Source organism: Oncorhynchus kisutch, linkage group LG16 (assembly GCF_002021735.2).
Source record: "Oncorhynchus kisutch isolate 150728-3 linkage group LG16, Okis_V2, whole genome shotgun sequence".
Classification (NCBI taxonomy): Eukaryota; Metazoa; Chordata; class Actinopteri; order Salmoniformes; family Salmonidae; genus Oncorhynchus; species Oncorhynchus kisutch.
Window position 1 is genome coordinate 37,156,848 of NC_034189.2, and position 21,765 is coordinate 37,178,612.

Genomic DNA, 21,765 nt, shown 5'->3' on the forward strand with positions numbered 1-21,765 from the left:
TGTCACAGGAAAGCCAAAGGGATCATCAAGCATATCAACCCACCCGAGCCACAGGCCTGTTCGCCCCGCAATCATCCAGAAGGCGAGGCCAGTACAGGTGTATCAAAGCTGGGACTGAAAAACAGGGCTTCAAGGCCATCAGACTGTTTTATAGCCATCACTAGCCGACTACCACCCGATTCCTCAACCCTGCACCGTAGAGGCTGCTGCCCTATGTACATAGACATGGAATCACCAGTCACTTTTAATAATGGAGCACTAATCACTTTAATAATGTTTACATACTGTATTCTAGTCAATGCCATCCTATTCAACAGCTGTATATATACTATTCTATCCTACGTATTCTACAGATGTACTAAATAATCGATAATAATGTCTACAGATCCCATCATGTATATTTATACTCCGGACTCCGACATTGCTTGTCCTAGTATTTATATATTTCTTAATTCCATTATTTTACATTTGTGTGTAATGTTGTGTATTGTTAGATATTACTGCCCTGTTGGAGCAAGGAACACAAGCATTTCACTACACCCCCAATAACATCTGCTAAATATGTGTATGTGACCAATACGATTAGATTTATTTAGCCCATGTATGTGATGCTGTTTGGTCAAAAAGAGTATGACCTGCTATACTATTTTTGTCCAGACAGCATTACATACATGGGTTACACATACTCAGACCGAGGGGGCGCTGTTTCGCTCGCTCTGATTTGTCTGAGGTTGATGCATCTTTCTGTCTGCGCTCATCTCGGTCAAATAAATTATCAATTTGGACGGGCAAGGAGGTACGGTAGGGCGGTCCAGGCCATCTAATGCCCACTGATAACGCCGGGGCTACTAACCCTTATCCTAAAGTTAACCCTAGCCCTAACCTTAAACCTTATCCTAACCCTTACCTGTAACCTTAGCAAGCCGTTACGTATCAACAGATGGTCCATGGTGATCCTGTACTCATTGTGTGTACTTCTGTCCCCACACAGATGAGGGAGTCCACCAGAGGTGCCACCCTCCCCCACCCTGTCCATGCGCACCGCCAGACCCCACAACTGGAGCCCCCTGCGTCGGGTACGCCGCCACAACAGCAGCCGCCTCCCCAGTCTCGCAGCAGCTACACCCATGCTGCACCCCCCCAGCCACAGGAGGGCACCTCCCCCCTGCTTCAACAGCAACTGCCCCCCCAGATCCGCAGCGGTTACACCCAGTCCATGTCCCCTCAGCCCTCCCCTCCGCCACCCCAACAGCTGCCCCCCCAACAGCTGCCCCCCCAGATACGCAGCAGTTACGCCCAGGTCCTGCCTTCCCTGCCCCGCCAGCCCTCCCCTCCACCACCCCAACAGCTTCCCCCCCAGATCCACAGCAGTTACACCCATGTCCTGCCTCCCCAGCCCTTCCCTTCACCACCCCAACAGCTGCCCCCCCAGATCCGCAGTAGTTACACCCAGGTCTTGCCCTCTCTGCCCTCCCCTACACCACCCCCCCAGCCTACTCCTACACCACCCTCCCTGCCCCCCCAACTTTCTCCACCAGCTCAACAGCTGCCCCCCCACATCCGTAGCAGTTACACCCAGGTCTTGCCCTACCTGCCGCCACAGCCCTCTCCTCCACCACCCCAACAGCTGTCCCCACAGCCCTGCAGCAGCTACAACCAAGCTGTACCCCCTCCACCACCGCCGCCCCCTCCCCCGCCTCCTCCGCCACCCCTGCCTGCCAGCAGCACCCCCCACCACTCGGGCCCCACCGTGTTCGCCAAGTACAGCACCATCACCCGGCTGCAGAACCAGAACGCTGCCCACCAGGCCGCCAATCTCCATAGGGCGCAAAACAACCACCAGAGCCCACCAAGGGTGCTAGCTCAAGCCCTGCCTCCTCCCCATCAGACGGCTGTCAAACCACTGGTCAACAACATCAATGTCCCGCCTCCCCCGCCTCCCCCTCCCCCACCATCCATGCCTGCCCTGGGGTCGGCCATGGCCGCACTCCGACTCGGGCCCCCCACCCCGGCTGTCGTGCCCCAGTTCATCCCACCGCCACCGCAGAGCAACGACATCCCCCCTCCCCCCCCTCTTCACCCAGACACCATGCCAGGTCTGTGCACATCGCGCTACGGCGCCAACGCCCTCCAGCAGGCACTGGCCCAGAAGTTCCCCAGTGGTCCCCCCCAGGGCCCCTCTCCCCCCACTGCCAGACTGGTCGAGTCACCCCCGGCAACGCCTCCGCCTCCCCAGCAGCTCTCGGTGCCGACACCCCCTCCTCCTCCTCCTCCTCCCCCACCCCCTCCTACCCCACCGCCTCCCCAGCAGGTCTCGGTGCCAACACCCCCTCCTCCCCCCCCCCCACCTCCCCCCCCTCCTACCCCACTGCCTCCCCGGCAGCTCTCGGTGCAGACACCCCCTCCTCCTCCTCCTCCCCCCCCACCACCTCCCCCTCCTACCCCACCGCCTCCCCAGCAGCTCTCGGTGCAGACACCCCCTTTTCCTCCCCCACCTCCTCAGCAGCAGTACTCGCCCGCAGCTGCTCCCCCCCCTGCCCTACCCAAAACCTTCTCCTCAGGCTTTCTGCTCCACCATGGTGCCCGGAAGCCTCCCTACCCAGTTTCCCCTCTCCCTCCCACCCCACCTGCTGCCCCAACTCCTCCCCCACCACCGCCTCCGCCGGTGTCAATGAAGAAGCAGCACAGCCTACAGATAGGCCACACCCCCAACCAGCCCCCTCCCACATTTCCCAAGCAGCACAGCCTCTCCAAGCCGCCACCCCTGTCCTTCACGGCTCCGCCCACCACCACCTCCTTGGTCAAACAGATGGCAGGCCAGTTCCCAGGGTCCACACTGTCTACCAATCACACTGAGAGCCCAAAAGCCCCCCTGTCTCCTCCTGCAGTGAAGGCCAAACCAAGATGGCAGCCAAGTGGTGGACAGGCCCCAGAGTTCCCTCCACCCCCTTCTGAGAGCAGCCTGCCTTTCCCCCCTCCTCCCCCGCCTCCACCTGCTCCGGTCACCGGCCCTGCCCCCCCTGCTCCCCCTCTCCCTCCCATCACTGGCCCCACCCCTCCGCCTCCCCCTCTCCCCCCCGGCAACCTATGCTCGCCCCTGAAGAGATCTCCATTGGGCTCCTCCACCTCCTCCTCGGGCTCCTCTGTCTGGGGGGGCAAGAAACCCCTGCCTGCCACCCCCCAGAAGGCCTCCAGCGTCAAGTCTAACTCCTCTGCTGAATACCAGGAGTCCCGCAGGAACCTTCTCAGCAAGTTTGCCTCCCAGTCCTCTTCCCCCTCCACCTTCCCGTCCTCCCCTGCTGTACCCTTTGGTAGTTTTCCCTCTAAGGACCCCTCCCTGGCCGGCCCCGCGGCGCCCCCAAAGCCAGGCAAGCTGAACCTGGCCAACCTGGCCCTGCAGGCCAAAGTGGGTCAGCAGCGCCAGTCCACCTCTGACTTCCCCCCTCCCCCGCCGGCTTTTGATCTCTTCCCCCCTCCTCTGCTGCCCAGTGATGGCCACGTCGGGGCACCTAAGGTGGCAGTGGTCAACCCCCAGCCAAAAGTACCGCCCGCCCCCCCGGGTCCCCCTCCCCCCGCCACCATCAACTCCTCCTGGGGCAAGGGCTCCCTGAAGAAGGCCCCTCCCCCCACGCTGCAGCGGAACCAGCAATCTCCCCCGGCCCTGTCCCCACCTCCCAAGCTGCCCACCTCGCCCCCCAATGGGAACGGCAACAACGGCGTCCCCCAGCCGGGCAACTTCATGGACGACCTGAACCGGACTCTGAAGCGCAAGTCAGTGAGCCGGCAGGGTTCGCTCTCCTCGTCCCGCCTCTCCGGTCCCAACCTGGAAACCGCTGCGGGCACCATGGACGACATGGAGTTGGCGCTGCCCCCACCGCCACCCGAGTTGCTGTCGGGGGGGAACGTCTCAGGCTATGCAACGCTACGGCGGGGGCCCCCTCCAGCACCACCCAAGAGGGGGGGCAACACCAAACTGACACACTGACCAGGGGAGTGGTAGAAAAGGAGACTGTTGGATGATGCCTACATTACCTCTCTTGGAGAGGAGCTTCTATCTATCACACAGGACCGTCAGTGGACATTGACAAACTGAACTCCTCATGTTCCATGATTATGATGGTGAATACTTAACCATGTAAATAAGGAAACGTCCAAACCATGTATCCGCCTCTTCTTCTTTGCCATATGTTTGTGCCACGTAATCAGAAAACCATAATAACGACGTTAGGATTCATTGGTACTGCATGGACATGCTGTAAAACATGAAGCTCTTTGGTGAGTGTGTGTGTATGTGGACCCGTTTGTGTGCGTACCCGTGTGTGTGTGCATGCGCGTGTTCACATGCATCCGTGTGAGAGCGAGAGGTAGAAGGGGAAATGGGTTGACAGCCCATAACAGAAGGCCTCTGTAATAGGGATTGTTATTTTGCCTCTGTTTTTATATGAAATTATTTAATACATTATTTTTTTGTTAAGTTTATAAAAGCTAGTTGGATAAATCAATTTGATTGGAAATCATGAGATCGAAAAACTGTAGAGTATAGGCTGAGAGGTTATTTTAATCAATGAGCTACGAATTCCCAACATTTCCCAAGTATTCCCTGAATGTTTTACAAGTGTCTCGCTCTTTGTGCTGTCATTCGGTGACACGCGAATCAGGATGCCTTTTTTTTCACAGACGATTGCCCTCTCGAAAGAATCTCCAAATAAAAAAAGGAAATTCGCTCCTCCTAAAGGCACGAAGCCATGACTGTGCAACTGGAAACATTTGTGACTTGGAATCATTTTTTCATAAATGTTTTATTTAATGTGTAACTATTTTTTTTGCTTAACTGAAGATGGAAATGGCACGAGGCATATTGTGTGTATGTCTTCGAGGGCCCTGTGAGTCTGTGGGGTGTGTGCTGTGTTTGTTTGACCTGACCTGCATCTGGGTCGTGTTTATTAGGCACCAAGCAGAAGAAAACGGATTGTGAAACAGGGAGGAACTCACTGGATTGTCCAATAAACACACACTTTCGCTTTTCGTTGCTACATGTTCTAAAACGTTTGGTGCCTAATGAACATCTGCTTCTGTTTCTGTACAGTAACAGCCCTTGCTTCCCTCCCATTGCCCCCTGCTGCCTTTAAATTGTCACATGACATAGCCTAAAAATGATAGAAATGGGGACAGCTGTGCTCCAGGTGCAGTTTTCTATATACTCAGTTATTCTCAACATGGTGGCTAAAATTGAAGCAACACGTTGGTGCTTGAAGGTACTGAGCATTGAATTACGTTTTCATTAGCATTAGACTAGACCTGACTGGCAAAATTAACCCACAAATTCCCGTCTGGCTCGCATTAAAATTGAATGTTGCTTTCTACTCTGTTGCTTTCTATATCCTGTTTTTATGGCCTAAACATTCCAGTGTAGTGCAATTTCCTGCTTCTCCTGCCAAAGTGCAGTGCAGAGAGGGGGGGCGGTGTTCTCGCAGCAATGCCTTCATTTCAAGGGTGCTAGTGCTTATTATCCTAATAAGCCTGGATATCAATGGGCAGACATCTTATGTTCAATGTAGGGTTTGTCCCAATTCTCCACTCTTCTCCCGAATTGTGAACATCCTGGATTGGATTGATATAAGCATTAGCTACGGTTCCCACTATTGTTAGCAATAGGTACAGTATAGCGACCATAACCACAAAGCTGAATGCCCGTACTGAACTCAAGTGGACCATGAATGTTGAGGGACCACTACTAGACACACAACATGCTGTCATATTAATCTTACGTATCTACATTGCTCTGTATTGGTGAAGTTGGCTCTAGATGCTGATCTTGGGTTGTTTTTTCCGCCAATGTTTGGGGGCAGGGAAGCTGATCCTAGATCTGTACCTAGGGGAAACTTTACCCCAGAGCCTGTGCATTTTCATGATTGAATTATCATCCTTTTCAGGTTGTTGGTTTGCAGTATGTCAAACTGAAGTAGGCATTAAATTATTGAAGTGTTGTTTCTGATTTTGGGAGCCAAATGAAGAAAACAGGGGGAGATTGCAGACTAAATGTCTCTACTTGCATATAAACCGAAGATCACAATATAAATGTTCAAATCATACCTCGACCATGTCCCAGTGTCTTGTTTATCACCAACTCTATGGTTAATGTATTGGTTAACTTAAAGGGGCAATCTGGGACTCAAACAGCTTTTTTTGTTGTTGCTAAATAGCTAAGGAAATGGGACTGGAGCAATATAACCACTAAAATGATTAACCAGGGCTGGGATTCAATCTGCTTGTGCCTGTCAACGATGCACCATAAGGTAATTTACCATTTAACCGACATCTGCAGCGTTTATTGTGAATGCAATGGAGTAAAACAAGCTTATATTTTGATTGTGGTAAGTGTAATTAAGCTCAAGGCATTATTCAAGAATAATGGCTATATATAATTGATTTAAAAGTCGAATTGGATGTACCAATCTCCGATTGTCCCTTTAACCTTTGTCTACTGTTGTGAAAGAATGGAACTTAAAGATTGAGGCTGGAGCATCTAATGCTTCCTTCCTTGAAGTAGTCACTGATCTGACGTACACTACATGACCAAAAGTATGTGGACACCTGCTCGTCAAACATCTTTCCAAAATCCTGGGCATTGATATGGAGTTGGTCCACCTTTGCTGCTATAACTATCTACACTCTTCTGGGAAGGCTTTCCACTAGATGCTGGAATATTGCTGCTGGGACATGCTTTCATTCAGCCACAAGAGTATTAGCGAGGCCAGGCGATTAGGCGTGACCCTCAGCCAGCGTTCCAATTCATCCCAAAGGTGTTCAATGGGGTCAGGGCTCTGTGCAGGCCGGTCAAGTTCTTCCACACCGATCTCAACATGGACCTCGCTTTGTGCAAGGATGCATTGTCATGCTGAAACTGTTGCCACAAAGTTGGAAGCACAGAATTGTCTAGAATGTCATTGTATGCTGTAGCGTTATTTCCCTTCAATGGAACTAAGGGGCATAGCCCGAACCATGAAAAACAGCCCCAGATCATTATTACTCCTCCACCAAACTTTACAATTGGCACAGTATTGTGGCAGGTAGCTCTCTCCTGGCATCTGCCAAACCCAGATGGTGACGTGTGATTAATCACTCCAGAGAACACGTTTCCACTGCTCCAGAGTCCAATGGCGGAAAGCTTTACACCTCTCCAGCTGACGCTTGGCATTGATCATGGTGATCTTAGGCTTGTGTGCGGCTGCTAGGCCATGGAAATACATTTCAATAAGCTCCCAACGAACAGTTATTGTGCTGATATTGTTTCCAAAGGCAGTTTGGATCTCGGTAGTGAGTGTTGCAACTGAGGACAGACTATTTTTACACGCTGCATGCGTTAGCACTCGGTGGTCCCGTTCTGAGAGCTTGTGTGGCTGAGACGTTTTTGCTCCTAGATGTTTCCACTTCACAATAACAGCACTTACAGTTGACCAGGGCAGCTCTAGCAGGGCAGACATTTTACAAACTGACTTGACAGTGCCACGTTGAAAGTCACTAAGCTCTTCATAAGGCCATTCTACTGCCAATATTTGCCTATGGATTTTTAAGCCTAGAGACAATTGAGATGTGGATAGTGTGTCATTCAGAGGATGCATGGCTGTGTGCTCAATTTTATACACCTGTCAGCAACAGGTGTGGCTGAAGTGGTCAACTCCACTCATTTGAAATGGTGTCCACATACTTTGTATATAGTGTAACCAATGCAATTGAAAGGTTGCTTATACAACTCCAGTGATGTTGGATCAGTGGTTAATTAAGCTTAGTGTCCTGTTGTATTCTAGAAGAGCTCATTTGTATACCTGTCACTGGTATGATAAGCATTGTGTACAAAACATTTAGGAACGCTTGCTCTTTCTATGAGACGAACCAGGTGAAAGCTATGATCCTTTGATGTCACTTGTTAAATCCACTTCAATCAATGTCGATAAAGGGGAGGAGACAGGTTAAAGAAGGATTTTTAAGCCTAGAGACAATTTCAGATGTGGATGGTGTGCCATTCACAGGGTGAATGGTTAAGGTAAAATACTTAAGTTCCTTTTAAACAGGTTATGGTATCAGGGTGTCAAGAACTGCAACGCTGCTGGGTTTTTCACACTCAACCGTTTCAGATCTAACGTTATTTATTTTTATATAGCCCTTCGTACATCAGCTGATATCTCAAAGTACTGTACAGAAACCCAGCCTAAAACCCCAAACAGCAAGCATGCAGGTGTAGAAGCGCCTGTCTGCTGTGTGTATCAGGAATGGGCCACTACCCAAAGGACATCCAGTCAACTTGACACAACCGTGGGAAGCATTGGCGTCAACATGTGCCAGCATCCCTGTGGAACGCTTTCGACACCTTTGAGTCCATGCCCTGACGAATTGAGGGCAAAAGGGGTTGCAACTCAATATTAGAAAGGTGTTCCTAATGTTTTGTACACGCAGGCCATCCAATTCTTATTTTCCACTAGTCACATGAGCTCTATTGCCAATAATGGGGCAAAATATCATAATTGGGCTGCCTGTATAAACGCAGACAAACACTATCTTTGATAAGAGGGAATGTAGCTATGGGTTGATGGGCTTTGAGTGCTCTCTTGTGGTCTGCATACACAGGATCACCCTGCATCAGTCTTTCAATCACAATGGACAGTGGATCATTTGTCATTCTTAAAAATGATCTATTAAATCCCAGAGGCTTGTATGTCCCATTTACTGAACATGAAAATGAATGACGACTCACATTCAGACGAGTAATCAATTTAATTGGAAATTAGCTCATGTTCCATCGCCACCATCAGAACCTCCTTTCCAACGAGTACTGTAAGGACCTGATGAGGAGAATGTCACGTTATAGAATCTATAGAGCTGACAAATCAATATTCTATCTGCAACACTCGGAACGTTTCACATCACTGAATATACTCCAGGTGGTTGCCGAAGCTGATCCCAAGAGGCGACAGCAGAGGCTCCATTTCCTGTCTGGAGAAAGAGTGGCTGGGAAAGAGAGGGGCCTCAAAACATCACTGCTCTAGAGGAAATCTGCATGGAGGAATGGGCCAAAATAGCAGCAAAAGTGTGTGAAAACCTTGTGAAGACTTACAGAAAATGTTTGACCTCTGTCATTGCCAACAAAGGGTATATAAAAGTTGAGAAACTTATTGACCAAATACTTTTCATAAATTCTACTATATGATTTTCTGGATTTTTTTTCTTCTTATTTTGTCTGTCATAGTTGAAGTGTACCTATGATGAAAATTACAGGCCTCTCTCATCTTTTTAAGTGGGAGAACTTGCACAATTGGTGGCTGACTAAATACTTTTTTGCCCCACTATATGTAGCTTAAGAAACAAGGTTAATGAAATGAATAGCTTGCTAGTATCTCTGAAACTCAGACAATACCTTTTGATAGTGGTAGCAATACAAGGTTAAAACATTTACAGAAATGCCAGTGGTGGTGGTGTTGCTGTTTCTATTCAGAACCACATTCCTGTACAGATTTGAGATCCCATGTTAAATACTATTGAAGTAATATGGCTACAGGTTCACCTGCCTCACCTAAAGCCCATTCTTGTGAGAAGCTGCTATAGACCAAGTGCTAACAGTCAGAATCTGGATAACGTGTGAAATGCATGTGATGCCAACAGATGTATATTTTCTTTCATCAAGCTGCCCAATCAAGAAAAAGCTTCAAACTGTATCCGGTGCCTGCAACCTGGTTCAGGTTATCAGTCAACCTACCAGGGTAGTTAAACAAATCAAATGTATTTATATAGCCCTTCGTACATCAGCTGATATCTCAAAGTGCTGTACAGAAACCCAGCCTAAAACCCCAAACAGCAAGCAATGCAGGTGTAGAAGCACGGTGGCTAGGAAAAACTCCCTAGAAAGGCCAAAACCTAGTGAAGAAACCTAGAGAGGAACCAGGCTATGTGGGGTGGCCAGTCCTCTTCTGGCTGTGCCGGGTAGAGATTATAACAGAACATGGCCAAGATGTTCAAATTTTCATAAATGACCAGCATGGTCGAATAATAATAAGGCAGAACAGTTGAAACTGGAGCAGCAGCATGGCCAGGTGGACTGGGGACAGCAAGGAGTCATCATGTCATGTAGTCCTGACAGCACATGTTGATCACATCTTTAATAAATGCTGCAGAAATGTGCTTGAAAGCAGCATCCAGATCCATTGGATGTAGTGATCATAGTATAGTAGCCATAGCTAGGAAAACCAAAGTTCCAAAGGCTTGGCCTAAAATAGTGTATGAGGTCATACAATAAGTTTGGTAGTGATTCCTATGTCGTTGATGTAGTGTAATGAGACGTGCACACAGATGTTGCACTTGACACATTCAGGAAATTGCTTATCCCAGTTTTATTTTTTAAATGTAAACTTTTATTTAACTACGCAAGTCAGTTAAGAATAAATTCTGACAGCCTCCCCCGGCCAAATCCGGATGACGCTGGGCCAATTGTGCGCTGCCCTATGGGACACTGCCTGGATTCGAACCAGGGACTGAGATGCTGCACCACTCGGGAGCCCAATTACAGCATTATTTAATCTGCAGTTATTGTTCTGCCATTTATCCTTTTACCAGTCATTTTTACATGTACATTTTATTTTGTAACTAAATGCAAACATTAACTTCCAAAATGTATGTAGGGAAGCCCCTGGCTGTTCGATAACCGGTTCTGATGTTATGAGTAATAAAATTAAAAAAATCTTGGTTATTTTCTAAGCATAGCAATTTGAATGCAAAAAGGACTCCCAACTTTGTTGTCGAAGTGAACTGGCAAGGGAGCCGAGTCCTCATTTAAATCCCCAGAGCTCACTTTAAAGAGGACTGAGATTGATTATTTTAAAGAGGACTAATGTGAAAACACCCTTTATTTCTCTTAATCTATTGGGCAACCCCCCCCTCTCTCTCACCTCTTCACTACTGGACTCGGCAGTGTCCTGGCCACAGTTCAGGGACACAACCTGAGTGAGCTCTGCACACACGCGTTGTGCAGGAGGTGGGAGGGAGGGGAGGATTAGTGGTAGTTAAGTAAATGGGCATACAATAAAGCACTTTGATCAGTATGCTAGTACAGTATGAATGCACAATGAAGGCTTCTCTATCTAAAAATCTATATCTTTAGCGTTTATAAATCTATACATCTAGCTTTTATAAGAGGCACCAGTCCTGTTGGAATGATCAAGGCAGAGAAACTAATTTGGTGACATTCTGTTCTCCCCTGTCTGTCACAAACACAGCATCCCATGCCAAAATCAACAGTGTGTGGAGTCTGTCAACAGTTGAGAATGTCCTAAAAACCCTCAGTTTATAGATGAACCCCACAAACTCTTTATCGGACTACCACAGTAGTCTACGACCAAACAATTTGCTCATATTGATGTAAAATACAGCTACTGCAGTTTATGTAGCTGTTTGTCTGATCGAAGATTGAGAAAAGATATTCGATTTGTGGGTCAAGATTTTTTTTTGCTAAAGAGATATGTTCATGTATTTATCAGTCCCAATCCTTCAGCTGCGTATTGGGGAGGAATTATTTTTATGAACATTTCAGTCTCAAAGTAGTGTATAGAGAGTAGAGTGCTGATCTAGGATCAGGGCCTCCATGTCCAGTGTATTTTTATTCATTATGATCTGAAAGGGAAAACCGATCATCACTCTTATTCTGAGATGCTTGATAAGGCCCTGGATCTATTTCTTGTACTGAGTTCATAGGCTGCGATGACACATGTAGCCCAATTCTGATATAATCTTTTTCTCTAATTGGTCCTGACAAATCAGATCTTTTCTTTGGCCAATAATCGAGGATCGGGTCTCACCACAAAGGTCCCACTCTGAAAGCACATCTCTGTGAGTCTTCTCCAGAGCTCTTCAGACAGTTTGTCTCCTTTATCCCAAAGTAACAACCTGGAAGAGAAGATAGATCTTAATGCATGTGATGACGTGTACGAACAAAATCAAATGGACTGAGGCATGTGTAGAAGCACTATTAGAACCAGCTGCAAAATTGAGTTCTACACCTGAAAGGATTGTATATCACTTACCTGAGCAGCACAAAGACTGCAGCAAGGCCAGCAGAACAACACACCACTTCCTCTTCTGTCAATCATAAAACAAAGCACCTCGATCATCAACTCCCCCATTCCTTAAATACAGCACAATCAGACTCTACCCAGCCCTGTCCCTTCCACTAACCTTAGTGCTTTGGGTTTATTTCAATGCCAACAGTATTGACCTACAGGCAGAAATCTCATTACTTTCAAGTGGTCTTCCTGGAACTAAACTTGCCACATGTTCATTTACCAGATGTGCAAACAACTATATATCACAATAATTGCAAGTAAAACCTTCAAATAGCCGCCATGTGCGAAGGCAGTGCTAAAAAACACAAGTTTACTTGCAAGTTTATATCCTTCCTGTTTGGCCCTCTCCGGGTGTGTCCTCGGATGGGGCCACAGTGTCTCCTGACCCCTCCTGTCTCAGCCTCCAGTATTTATGCTGCAGTAGTTTGTGTCGGGGGGCTGGGGTCAGTTTGTTATATCTGGAGTACTTCTCCTGTCCTATTCGGTGTCCTGTGTGAATCTAAGTGTGCGTTCTCTAATTCTCTCCTCTCTTTCTTTCTCTCTCTCGGAGGACCTGAGCCCTAGGACCATGCCCCAGGACTACCTGACATGACTCCTTGCTGTCCCCAGTCCACCTGGCCATGCTGCTGCTCCAGTTTCAACTTCCACCTGACTGTGCTGCTGCTCCAGTTTCAACTGTTCTGCCTTATTATTATTCGACCATGCTGGTCATTTATGAACATCTTGGCCATGTTCTGTTATAATCTCCACCCGGCACAGCCAGAAGAGGACTGGCCACCCCACATAGCCTGGTTCCTCTATAGGTTTCTTCCTAGGTATTGGCCTTTCTAGGGAGTTTTTCCTAGCCACCGTGCTTCTACACCTGCATTGCTTGCTGTTTGGGGTTTTAGGCTGGGTTTCTGTACAGCACTTTGAGATATCAGCTGATGTACGAAGGGCTATATAAATAAATTTGATTTGAAGAAGACACTACAGTTTTCTGATTGTCCTATTCATGTTTGCGCTCAAATGCTTGAACAATTTATCATTGCACTAAAGATGACAAAACCAATGTATTTTTATAAATGTTTTAATATAAAATAAACTTCCTACTTAGGATACAGAACAGCATTTCTAGTTATTTAAAAATGTTAAGTAACAATCTTAAATATTACAGCAGTCATCAGAATTGTGAAGTTAGTCTCTACAGGCTCGTCACCACCCTCTCGCTCAACGATGTCAGCGAACAGAGTTTGGTCCTCAAAGACAGTCAGACACTGCTGTCATTCCAGAGGTAGTCTTTTTTTTGTAGTCACACTACACAAGAGATCAGATATCACAATGCCTAGTTTCACATCCCAAGTACCACATTAAACACTATATGTAGCCTAGCGGTTAGGAGCGTTGGGCCAGTAACAGAGGTCGCTGGTTCAAATCCTGTAAATCCCGAGCCAACTAGATGAAAAAAATATGTTGACGTGCCCGTGAGCAAGGCAATTGCTCCAGGGTTGCCGTCAATAACGGCTGATCCCTGACTGGGTGAGATATAAACCATTTCCAATTAACACGTGTGAAATAATACAAATGTAAGCACCCACCTAATTATCTTAACAATCTTCTGATATTTGTAGTTTGACTGAAAAAAAGACAACCTGGAATGCAATCAAAATCACAGTTGTGTCCAGTCCTTGCTAGACGAGCACTAATCTAGTCTACTAGCCGGCTCTCTGTATGCGTTGACAATCGAGACTGGGAACTTGGAGGTTAGACGAGCACTAAAAATGTTATGCCTCAAGTACAATGTACACTGGAAAAATGTAATGGGTCTTGAAAGCAAAACAAATAATAAACATTTAAGACCCTCTAGAAAGAGAGTGGACGCCTGGACTGACACATCAATAAATACATCTCTTTCATTTAAGTCAACGTATTCCTGGTGCATTTTAACACAAACTGTATCCTATGTCAACTAAAAGAATGGCTAGTATGCATGCACGCACGTGCACACCCATGAGCGTGACACACTTCCACCCACACCCCTCATCGCTCCAGTGTCCCCATGAGAGGCTCCATGGCGGCCAGGAAGCAGGCCTCAAACTCCTGGTCGGAGAAGCGGGTGACCGAGAGGCGGGCGTTGCGTCGGATCTCCAGGCGGGCCGAGGGTGACAGGGCCAGGATGCGCTCAATGGCGTCTGCGTAGCCGTCCTCATCCTCGGCCAGGAAGCCCGTCTGGCGGCCCTCGTAGGGCACCACAATGTCCAGCCTGGGGCCTCCAGACTTGTGGGCCAGGACGACGGTCCCAGCCGCCATGCACTCCACCACCCCTGAGAGCAGAGGGTAAGTGTTGGCTTTAAAAAGTTAGACACATTACAGGGTGTAAAATTGCATTACCTAAGACTGCATTTATATTGAACTTCAAAGATAGCATTTTAGCATCCACAGCCACCTGGCTAGCAACCCAGCCATTTTGAGAATCTTGCTATGGGTGGTAAAAATGCCTGTATGCCTTCATCTTTTAGATGGAGGAGGATTAACAAAAGCATATTGTAACAGAACAATGTACTGCAATTTCAGAATGGGCTGTTGAATATAGGCGTATGAGGACTCCAGTCAGTACAGGATTATACAGTACTAAATGTTGGGAATGTAGAGAACGAGCGCTTTGCTTTGAAATAATAGCCACTCCAGCTGTTGAATAATATAAATGACAGTTGTATAGAATGATGGTAATTCTGTTTTTACCTATCCCGAAGTGTTCATTCCACATGGTGTGCAGTCCCACCGTAGCTTCCCCCAACTCCCTCTTCAGCTCCTCAAACGGCACGTTGAGTTTAAACTCCACCCTGTCCGCCACGCCCAGCTCCTGGCACAGCCCTCTCAGCATCAACACCCTATCCTCATCCTCTTGGTTCCGGCATCCACCAATCAGCACCAACCTCAGCGACTCCCTTCCTCCCGGCCCCGCAACTAGCCCCGCTTCTTTCTTCTGCAGCACCTTCCGGAAGGCACGAATCTGAAGCCGATGGTCCTTCTCCGGTCGAAACTGACCAATGGAAACGATGGAATGGCACTTCCGGTCCGAGTCCTCGTCCAACGGGAGCTGGAGGAAGGCGCGGGTGTCGCAGGGCGGGAAGACTAGGCAGGTGCGGTTGGTCGCTCGCCATAGGGTCAGGATGTGGTTCAGGGTCCAGCTGGAGTTGACCATGACAACGTCGCTGCAGGAGCCGGCCAGACCATAGAGCAGCGCCAGCAGGCAGTAGTAGACAACCTTGACCGCGCTCAGGAACAGGTTGTTGGAGATGTAGTCTGCGTTGTTGAACCTGGAAACATAGGGGGGAGGTTGGTTAGGGAATGGTAAATGATAACATGATAGGATCAGGTGAAGAGAAGAATAAACAAGGGGAAGTCATGCCCTGATGTCAATGATATAGCGGAAAGTGGACCTAAGTTGCAACACTGATTGATGCAGGATTGATGACAGTCAAAACAATGACAGCGGTGCTACGTGTTAGAAAGTGCTTGTAAGTTTCCAGAGTATTCCCAATTTCCCATTAGCCTGATTTGATCTTGATCTTAGCCTAGTCCAGATCTGTAGGTGACTTTTTAGCTAACTTTTCTGACTAACATTGTCACGCCATGGTAGTCAGAGTGTGACATTGACAATAATCGGCAGAGGCATTGGCTAAAGCGCATTCCGATATGGACCTGGCTATATTATCCTAGTTTGACTGTCTCGGGGTCCAGGGGTCTGTAGTGAGAAACAGGGTTCTGAGACGATTACCTACCTGGGGTTCCTCTCGCGCACCACCGACAGCATGTCTGTGCTGATGGTGGGGTAGTGCACGTAGCTAGCCACGTGACAACCCCCTAGGTATTTAAACACGGGCAGCGTGAAGGCGTAACCCATGGAGTCGATGTAGACATCTGGGACAAACTCCGTAAGGGCTTCCCAACCAAGGAAGATTGAGCCTACACTTTGACCAATCAGAGTGAAGTGGGGGAAGAGGCTGGCCTCGACCAACAGGCGGTGTTTGAGGAAGACAAACTGGACGGGTCGAGGTAAAAGGATGTTGAAGCGCCGCCGGGCGCCATCAAGAATCTGCTGGTTCGTCACACCCTGGTCGCCCGTGTACACCATGAAGTTGACATCTTGGTACCTATGACATGGAGAAGACCATATTTATTATTGCATACAGTAGCAAACCCTTTTGCAATGGATAACGTTTTGCAACGAAAACAGAAGTTTATTGGACAAGTTCAGGTAGTCTCCAGTTGGTTGTACTTCCCTCCCCTGTGGGTCTGTTTGCTTCCATTTGGTTCCTAGTGAATATGACCCAGGTGAGTGAATTAATGTGAAAGACTGGGAGATGTTCATTAGGGCACAATATAGAAAATGTTATTCAAGGGAAAATTAAAATGGGTGTTAAGTCCCTCCCTGTTCCAATCCTTTTTCTTCCCTTTGGTGCCTAATGAACAAGACAACGAATTACTGTTGGATATGGGGGTTTTCATACTGTGTGAACATTCTAATCAACATAATGCTTGAGAAACGGGTAGCAAGCTGAGATTCGGTAGATAATCCACCAAAGTATATTATTCATGCTGAATGCACTGAGCAATATGTAGTAAGATCCTATAGCTAGGAATATTATTATTAAGCAATAAGGCCCGAGGCTTTTCTTATGCACAACGCAACGCGTCACATACCCCCAAGGTGCCTTATTGCAATTATAAACTGGTTACCAATGTAATTAGTGCAGTGGAAATGAATGTTTTGTCATACTGGTGGTATACAGTCTGATACACCAGAGCTGTCAGCCAATCAGCATTCAGGGCTCGAACCACCCAGTTTACAATAATAATATAATTAGTCACTGGTGATTATTAGCTGGTGTGGCTTAGCTTAGTCAAGGTGCAACAACATACATTGAAAGTGCAATTTTCCCTTACCTATTCTGCAAAGCTCTGAGGGCACACCACAGCACTCTCTCGCCACCACCTCCCGCGTTGCAGTATGGGTGAAAGAAAGCCACCGTGGGACGCCCATCACGCGCTCGCCGTGCGTTCCGGTTTGCCTGCAGCCACACGCGCACACCCATGACAAGCACCACCAGGGTGGCGGTCAGGAGCATGCACAGAAACACGCATGGCAGAAGCAATGTCCACAACAACCTGGGGTAATGAGAGAACTATAAGAGATAAGGTGACAGACCTGCTCTACAGAAAAGGTAAGGCCAATTCAGTAAGACAACGTTGTGTAACATTCAGATAGAAATATATAATGTAGCTAGAACAATCACGCATCTGACTTGTAGAATGTGGAATCACATCAGCAGTATTTATGCCATTTCTATCTGCAACCATCTGTTATTTTCCCACTGAATGCTCAGATATGTAGCTAGCTAGAGCAAACATACCGCTCTGACAAGTAGAAAAAGCTATATCAGAGCCATATGAGCTATAGCAGCTCTATTCATGACATTTCTACCTGCAACGTTCCACAACGTTTGCCAAACGTTACTACTGAACAAGGCCCAGGAACCCTGTTAAACTGATCATCTACACTTAAGGTGGAAACTTTCCGTGGGAGCTACGAATTGAACTTTAAATGAGTTGACTCTTCACATGGGATGATTTCACTGAACACCAAAAGAAAGGGATATTGAATGACCCCCAATTCCCAAAAATGTTTTCAACATACATCTGTAAAATTATAGGCTAGAAATGAAAGCTCTTCCTCTCAGGCTTCCATGCCTTTTCCCTGGACCTCCTCAATGTCCACCTCTTGAACATCAGACTCTGAGGCCTCATCTTCCCTGTCACTTTCTAACCTTGTTGAGGATGGCTCGTTGTCAGGCTCAAAAAAAATACAATTTGCCCAGATGGCCACCAATTTTTCAAACCTTGTATTGGTCAGCCTGTTGCGTGCTTTGGTGGGTGTTCCCAAACAAGGACCAGTTGCGCTCTGAGGCAGCTGATGTTGGTGGGATTTGGAGGATGGAGGCAACAGGGGAAAGATCCTCAGATCCACAAAGTCCCTTCCACCAAGTGGCTGATGAGATATGTTGGCACGACTACCATATTGTACTTCGCCAGACTGCCAAGAACCTTGCCCTCATCCAGGCCAAGGTGGCGAGACACAGTAGTGATGACACCATAGGCCTTATTGAGCTCTGCACCAGACAGGATGCTCTTGCCAGCATACTTGGGGTCCAACATGTACGCTGTGGCGTTTATGGGCTTCAGGCAGAAGTCTTCACGCTTTTTAATGGATTTCAGAACTTCCGTTTCCTCTGCTTGGAGAAACAGTGAAGTGGGCAGGGCAGTACGGATTTATTCTCTTACATCTGCAAGCAGAGTCTGAACATAAGACAGGATAGCATTGTCTCCCTCAATCCATGCAATGGCTAATGCTATAGGTTTCAGGAGTTTCAGGCTGCTTACCACTCTCTCCCAAAATACATAATCCAGGAGGATCCTCTTGATGGGGCTGTCCTTATCGGCAGACTGTGATATGGACATTTCTTGGAGAGACTCCTTCCCCTCCAGGAGACTGTCAAACATAATGACAACACCACCCCAATGGGTGTTGCTGGGCAGCTTCAATGTGGTGCTCTTATGCTTCTCACATTGCTTGGTGAGGTATATTACTGCTATAACTTGATGACCCTTTACATAATTGACCATTTCCTTGGCTCTCTTGTAAAGTGTATCCCATTGTTTTCAGTGCCATGATCTCCTTGAGGAGCAGATTCAATGCATGAGCAGCACAGCCAATGGGTGTGATGTGAGGGTAGGACTCCTCCAATTTAGACCAAGCAGCCTTCATGTTCGCAGCATTGTCTGTCACCAGTGCAAATACCTTCTGTGGTCCAAGGTCATTGATGACTGCCTTAAGCTCATCTGCAACGTAGAGACCGGTGTGTCTGTTGTCCCTTGTGTCTGTGCGCTTGTAGAATACCGGTTGAGGGAAGGAGATTGTCGTTAATTATTCCATGGCCGAACATTCGACCACCCATCAAAGATGATTGCAATACAGTCTGCTTTCTCTTCGATTTGATTGACCTTCACTTGAACTCTGCATCCAGCAAATCAGTAGATAGAACATGTATGGTTGGAGGGGTGTATGCTGGGCGAAGAACATTCAGAAATCTCTTCCAATACACATTGCCTGTGAGCATCAAGAGGTGAACCAGTTGCATACACAGCTCGAGCAAGACTCTGACTATGTTCCTCCATTGAGTAAAAAAACCCATCTGATTCCAGGAGGACCATGAGCTGTTGCTATCGATAAGGTGTCGGATTCATCATTTTCACCTTGAATAAAAGTAGAGGGACTTTTGTCAGAGGTTGCTTGTTGAGAGCGCTGAGGGAACTTTATGCACTTGGCCAAAATGATTCTGCATCTTTGTTGCATTCTTCACATATGATTTGGCACAGTATTTGCAAATGTACACCACTTTTCTTTCTACATTAGCTGCAGTGAAATGTCTCCACACATCAGATAGTGCCCGTGGCATTTTCCTGCAAAGAAAAAAATGTGTAAAAAAAAACAAATACAAGTCCATGTACAGATAGTTAGATTAAAACAACTCCTTTGTAAGATACATGTTTTAAAATGAAACATGTATGGAAACAGGTGAATTAACACTCAGTTAGCAAGCTCAAGCAAGCTAAAACCCACATGGTAGCAAAAACTAACTAGCAGAAATTGTTAATAAGTTAGTTCCAGGCTGTATTTACTAGTTAACAAAAAAAATCATGTATGTCATAAAATATATTCACCCCACCCTGCATTGTAATCAAAACTTACCATAAAGCATGCAGTCCTTGGCTCAGACAGTGTAGTAGTGTGGGCTCAATAGCATCTCATTATTGTGCAAGATCTTGAGAATCAACTGTACATGTGATGGAAGAGTGCACTGCACATGTGATGGAAGAATACACTGTGCATGCAGAGGGTTGCAATTCCATTTAATTGCGGACAGTTTAACCAAAATATGCCACAAGACCTAGAATTGCCTAGTGTATCCCACAAAAAAGGTTCACTGTTATATGCGAACCTTTTTGTTGAATTTAAGCTAAATTCCCGGGCTTAACTTCCCATATAATTTACTGGAAAGTTTCCGACCCTATCTATACCAAAAGTTTGCTTTAGAAAAACCTTCGCACATAGGATTTCAGCGGTTACATTCGTCCACCATTGGCTCCAATTCCGACGCTGTGTATTAACATTAGAAACGTAAATAATCATGGCTTTCAAACTGGTTTACGAAACATGTGCTGATATACCCTATTGTAAAAATTCATGAAAATAAAAATGAGCTTTGTTCTTAATTTATGGTTAGGCATAATGTTAATGGGGTTAAGGTTAGGTTTAAAATCAGATATTTAATAAAGATACATTGTAGAAATAGGCAGGGTTTATGACTTAACTAGTTTTAAGGGGGGGGGGGGGGGGGGGGATTATGGATGTGTAAAACTACTACAGTAACCATTTTGTATGCATCTTTCTAGTTGACATGAAAGATAAGGGGTGGCATATCAGCGTGTTTCAAAAACCATTTTGCAAGCGATGATTGACGTTTCTAAACGTCAAAACACACCGCGTCGGAATTGTAGTTCATATGCAGCCACCCAAACTTACTGCGTGGGCGAAGCTAAGCGCTGAAAACCCTACGCCACGGATAATAAGAGTTTGAGAGCTAGCTAGCTTACATTCCATGAGCAACAAGACACGACTTAAGAAAAATTACACGAGTCGACATTGATAAACAAACTATGAATTACTTGTGATAAAATAATAGCTGGCTTAACGTTAGCTAACTGTAACGTAGGTGATGTACTGCTGTTGACAGCTAAGTAGCTAGCCAGCTGGTTAGCTATAATGCCTAGCTAGCTGACTAAAACAATCAATAGCACAATGTTTTGTCTAGTTAGCTGGGCAAATATCTAACATCATTAGATAAAGATGTACATAAAAAAAGAAAAAATCCAACCTGATTAGATCACACAAACATTGCGCAAGTTGATCATGGACAGACATCTTGACAACACAACCTCCAAACCGGAAATGTTTGTGCTGCAAGTTCACTATTGGTTTTTATTTTAGGTTAGCGCGTCCGTTCTTATTATACCTCGGTGAGAGCATAGCGCCACCTGGTGTAGTCAATGATGTGTATAAAATCATCTTGGCACTCCTCAATTGTACCAAATATTTTGGAAGCTATAGAAAGTAATTTATTAATGTCTACATTCGTTTTTCACGTTTATTCTATTACAGACACCTTAATGCATACTTTTAAATTATATTCTGTGTGCTAAACATAAAAATAAATCAAAAAGTATTAAAGTCTTTTTTTGAGAGTACTAATATTAATGTCCCACTACAAAAAAACAACAACTTAAAAACATGTAATATGTCCTTGAAACCTTGAAATTGAAAGGCTGTAGAATACGGCCGACTGGTGGCCAACATGGCCGTCTGGTGGCTTCAAAGCCTCTCAATGGCCAATAAATAACAAATAGCAATCTATGGTTTATATACGTCATTGGGTGTAGCACAGTGAATTTGTCTGTGAGCTGACAGATTTTGCATAATGAATATACAATATTCTGTAGACCTCCTAAAGCAAATAGTAGGCCTAGCTTAAGCAAAAAAAAATTCTGGCTAAAGGCA

General features: G+C 46.4%; 2 protein-coding genes across 6 annotated transcripts in view; one reads left to right on the forward strand and one right to left on the reverse strand.

Moving 5' to 3' along the window:
- raph1b (Ras association (RalGDS/AF-6) and pleckstrin homology domains 1b) overlaps positions 1-6,098 on the forward strand; it is an 80,510-nt gene extending 74,412 nt beyond the window's left edge. For all 5 annotated transcript variants that reach the window (XM_031792315.1, XM_031792316.1, XM_031792317.1 and 2 more), the window contains one exon: positions 992-6,098. In XM_031792315.1, coding sequence (XP_031648175.1) covers positions 992-3,985 — 2,994 coding nt within the window. In that variant the 3' untranslated portion in view covers positions 3,986-6,098. The remainder of the gene's footprint in view (positions 1-991) is intronic.
- Positions 6,099-13,160: 7,062 nt separating this feature from the next.
- Positions 13,161-21,198, reverse strand: LOC109906652 (GDP-Man:Man(3)GlcNAc(2)-PP-Dol alpha-1,2-mannosyltransferase). Its single transcript, XM_020504472.2, has 5 exons — positions 21,086-21,198; positions 17,037-17,258; positions 15,872-16,243; positions 14,829-15,406; positions 13,161-14,410 (listed from the first exon to the last, which is right to left on the reverse strand). Exons 1-5 carry the CDS (start codon positions 21,130-21,132, stop codon positions 14,127-14,129), a joined length of 1,503 nt encoding a protein of 500 aa, XP_020360061.1. The 5' UTR covers positions 21,133-21,198; the 3' UTR covers positions 13,161-14,126.
- Positions 21,199-21,765: the final 567 nt, after the last annotated feature.

What these genes read in the sequence shown, in the direction of transcription:
- LOC109906652 (XM_020504472.2), bottom strand. Translation starts at nt 21,132, where the DNA reads ATGTCTGTCCATGATCAACTTGCGCAATGTTTGTGTGATCTAATCAG. An exon ending in CTCAGAGCTTTGCAGAATAG is followed by an intron (nt 16,244 to 17,036) that starts GTAAGGGAAAAT and finishes TCCATGTCATAG; the next exon opens with GTACCAAGATGTCAACTTCA. An exon ending in GTGCGCGAGAGGAACCCCAG is followed by an intron (nt 15,407 to 15,871) that starts GTAGGTAATCGT and finishes CTATGTTTCCAG; the next exon opens with GTTCAACAACGCAGACTACA.